At 44.5% G+C, this 3,806-nt stretch overlaps 1 protein-coding gene across 1 annotated transcript; it reads right to left on the reverse strand.

Annotated features, from left to right (window-relative positions):
- Positions 1-504: 504 nt before the first annotated feature.
- Positions 505-3,551, reverse strand: LOC108738528. Its single transcript, XM_018471986.1, has 2 exons — positions 2,018-3,551; positions 505-1,885 (listed from the first exon to the last, which is right to left on the reverse strand). Exons 1-2 carry the CDS (start codon positions 3,438-3,440, stop codon positions 546-548), a joined length of 2,763 nt encoding a protein of 920 aa, XP_018327488.1. The 5' UTR covers positions 3,441-3,551; the 3' UTR covers positions 505-545.
- Positions 3,552-3,806: the final 255 nt, after the last annotated feature.

A 3,806-nucleotide genomic window follows, 5' to 3' on the forward strand; every position in this document is an offset into this window, starting at 1 on the left:
CACAGATGTTCCCAGTTCGGCCTTGTTGGGAGTCACGCAGGAGTTGTCGGCCTTTTTGAAAATTGTGGCATAAATCATGAATCGCTTCCTGCAATTCTGAAGTTGTTCGCACGACAGAAAGAAGAGACATGACTTTCCACTTTTGGCGCACTGCAGATTCGGGTTGGAACCGAAAGGCGTTTCGTCGAAATCATTATCGCATATCTCCAACGGGGGATTATCGAGAAACTGTACCAAAACACAAATGCCAGCGGACAACCCCGGTATGCTACCAGACTGATACTTCAATTCGACTTTGTCGACCAGGAATTCGATGAGGAAGATACTGTCGCTTACATTTTTCGCCATTTTACATGTGACTGTACACTAGAATTTTGAACAGTGGGACGAATCAATGATTACAATGTAATTTATGATCTTGGATTTGGTCACTACATAATTTTGAAACTGATAATGCCGAATGAAAGATTTAGGAGATATGTCAATGTACAAAGCAGTCTTGGATATTTGTGTTAGTTTTTATTGAAGCTTTAAGACAACTGCAGTTAACATCTTGAACATGGTGTAAAACAACAACTAGACGAGTAGCAAGCAGTAGGCGTAGACACACACGAAGCCATACAGCTGACGTCGCACGGATCACAAGGTACACATGGCGGTGGACAAGGCACAGCTCGGGGTTTATCGGTGATTCCAACACTCGCACCTCCTGCTTGAGCTTTCAGTAAAGCTCTCATCTTTTCTAACTCTTCCGCAGATTTGGCCCCCTTTTTCTTCTTTCCACCCCCGCCGCCACCCTTGCCAAATCTCATTAGGAATGTCATTCCCATTGCTGCAGCTAAAGCCATGGCTTGTCGAGAAGCTTCTTCGTCCCACTCGACTTCCTTGTCACATTTGATGGGAGGACCTTTGAAGGGCGGTCCCTTGGGCGTTTTCAGTTGAAGTTCCAGCAGTTTCTTTTTCTTCTTGGCACTGTCTTTCTTGTCTCCCAGTCGAAGTACGAACACTTCCTTGTCCGGATCGGGAAGTTTTGGCATAACAATGGCGTTCTTGTTGGTACAACCACCTCTGGCATTCGGTATCGACGCTGTTCCGTTGCACTTGCGGAGTTGACCGGGTCTCCTTTTTCTGGAAGGGTTTTCTTCTACGTCGTAGTTCACTCTACCGGACGACGATTGATTGGGAGCTTTAGGAGCTGTCGATGGGAGCAAGCCCAATTGAGGAGACGGAAGACCCATGCCGTTCCTTTCGCACCCGCTTCTCTTTCTGTATTTATAAATCGATTCGCCTCCCTTATCTTGATAAAGAACGGATTGGTCTTGGAGATTCATCTGGAACTGGGTCACGATGAATTTCCCAAGCCACGACATTCGAACGTACATGCCCAATTTGCCAATGTTCAGTCCGTTTGAGGCATTCAGGATTTCGTAATTGTCATTGATGATCTTGGACACGGGTCCTTGGGTGCATGCGTTTTCGACCTCGTCCAGCAAAAGGTTGAACATCAAAGTGACATTGGCGAAGGCGTAACCGACCACGACCTTATCGGGTAGCACACAAGGTTTCGATTTCTTATAGACGCAAGCGCATATGTTAAAACACTGTCGACATAGATCCAGTTGTTCGGGGGTTAAGAAAAACAGACCCGATTTACCCGTCTTCGAACATTCCTTGTCCGCCGGCGAACCGGACGGCGTCTCGTCGAAATCGTTGTCGCAAATTTCTAATGGTTCGTTGTTCAAAAACTGGACCGAAACACAAATGTTCCCTTCGTCCAGGTCCGGCAAATCGCAAGAGCTGCGAGAAATTTCAATTTTATCGACCAGAAATTCTATGAGGAACATTCCCTCGTTCGCGCCTTTGGGCCCCATTTTCTCTATTGTTTCTTAATTTAAATTTGGCTATCACTTATTAATTTTGATTACGTGTGACTCTTCCTTCAAATGAAATTGTCTATCTGTCAAATTGGTCGGTGTATTTTGTTAATTGTGAAAACAAGTGAACATGTTTCAAAAGTTTGACGAAGGACAGCACGAAGTCGTATTGCTCGTCGGACAGACACTCGATGCCGGTTGTGAGCATGTGTTGTAGCACACGCAGACTTCTGACCCGTACGGACCTCGCGATTTTTCCATAAAACCCACGGAAGCTCCTCCTGCCTGAGACCGGAGGAGTTCGCGCAGCGCTTTGCGCGCTTCTTCTTCGGCTTTACGTTTTTCTTCCTCTGCTTTACGTAAGGCTTCCAATTCTTCCGGCGTCAGTTTCTTCTTGCCCTTCTTCTTCTTTACGAACCTGGACTTATAAGCATCGCATGTTTTACGACCGCAAGGTGGTTCGTCTTCTTTGGGAGTGCAGGGACAGACGGGCTCTGGTGGTGCACATTCGTCAATCTCTTGAGGTATGTCAGTTTCACATTCGGGTGACATCCCATACTGCGCCATTCCCTGATAGCCGTACTGAGGCGCAGGAGGATATCCATATCCTGATGGTTGATATCCTCCTGGAGCCATTCCCATCCTAGGATCGTATTGCATTCCGCAAGGATTCACGGCATCTCCACCACCGTCATCTTCACAAGGACTTTCCTTGTCTTTATCGCACTCATCGTTATCGATGATTCGGATAATGAGTTCATTGCCTCCTATACAAGCCCCGAATTCCCTAAAATCTTCTGGATCATCGTCAGATAATTCGTCATAAAACACCTGGGGTTCTTCATCGCAGGGGGGACCATTATCATACGAAGGGTAGTACGAACCTGTATTGTACTGGGGCGGACTTGGTGGTGGTCCCATAGGATAGTTGTTTTGGCAAAAATCCTCGTCCGGTTCTGGTTCTTTCTTTGGTTTCTTCAGTTTTTTGTATCTGTAGACTGATTTGCCTTCTCTGTCTTTAAAAAGAACCGACTTTTCTTGAAGGTTCATTTGGAATTGTGTGACAATAAGTTTACCGAAACAGGACATTCTTATGTACATCCCTAACGTTCCAATGACAGATCCGTCGTGAATTCCCTGGATATCGAAATTGTCGCAAAGAGTTTTCGATATGGGTCCCTGGCAGGTGCTGTTTTGCACTTCAGTCACTAGCGCGTTGAACATATTGGCGATGGAGATCACAGCCGATCCTATTTGGAGTCTGTCGGGTTTACAATGCGGTTGTAACTTTTTGATTATGCAAACGAAGAGATCGAAGGTTTCTAAACATTCCTCTAATTGATCGGGTCGTAAAAAGAATAGACAGGACTTTCCTGTTTTCGAAAATTCCTTACCGGGACTCGGACCGAAGGGGGTTTCGCATAGATCGCTCTCGCATATCTCTAAAGGATCGTTGTCTAAGAACTGCATGCAAACACATAGGCCGTCCACAGGACATGATTTTATTTGTAACTTGTCGATCAGGAATTCCAGGAGAAATATACTTTCTGATATAATTCGTTCCATTTTCGGGACTGACAACGGTAAATTTGGAATTAATAAAAATGTAAAAAACTGAAAGTAACAATTTTATGTTTTGCCCTTGCTGTCAAAAAAGTGACAAGGCTTTTCTATTTTTAAAAACGTTGTTGATTTAGGTAAGCGTCGAGCTCACGAAGTTCGAAATAATTCAATTTACTTTTTAAAAACGACATTATATATTTTTCGGTGCCGCTGGCTTGCCGTCACTAAAATAGACGCATAATTTGGAAAATCATTCGAGGGTTCGCTGCTGTTTTCTCTTCTGAAAATTTCACAATTTATTTAACCGGGAAAGGTACAGTATCCATAAACTACTGAAAAAATGAATTGCAAATGGCTTATTTGTCATCT

Source organism: Agrilus planipennis, unplaced genomic scaffold, assembly GCF_000699045.2.
Source record: "Agrilus planipennis isolate EAB-ADULT unplaced genomic scaffold, Apla_2.0 scaffold154, whole genome shotgun sequence".
Taxonomy (NCBI): domain Eukaryota; kingdom Metazoa; phylum Arthropoda; class Insecta; order Coleoptera; family Buprestidae; genus Agrilus; species Agrilus planipennis.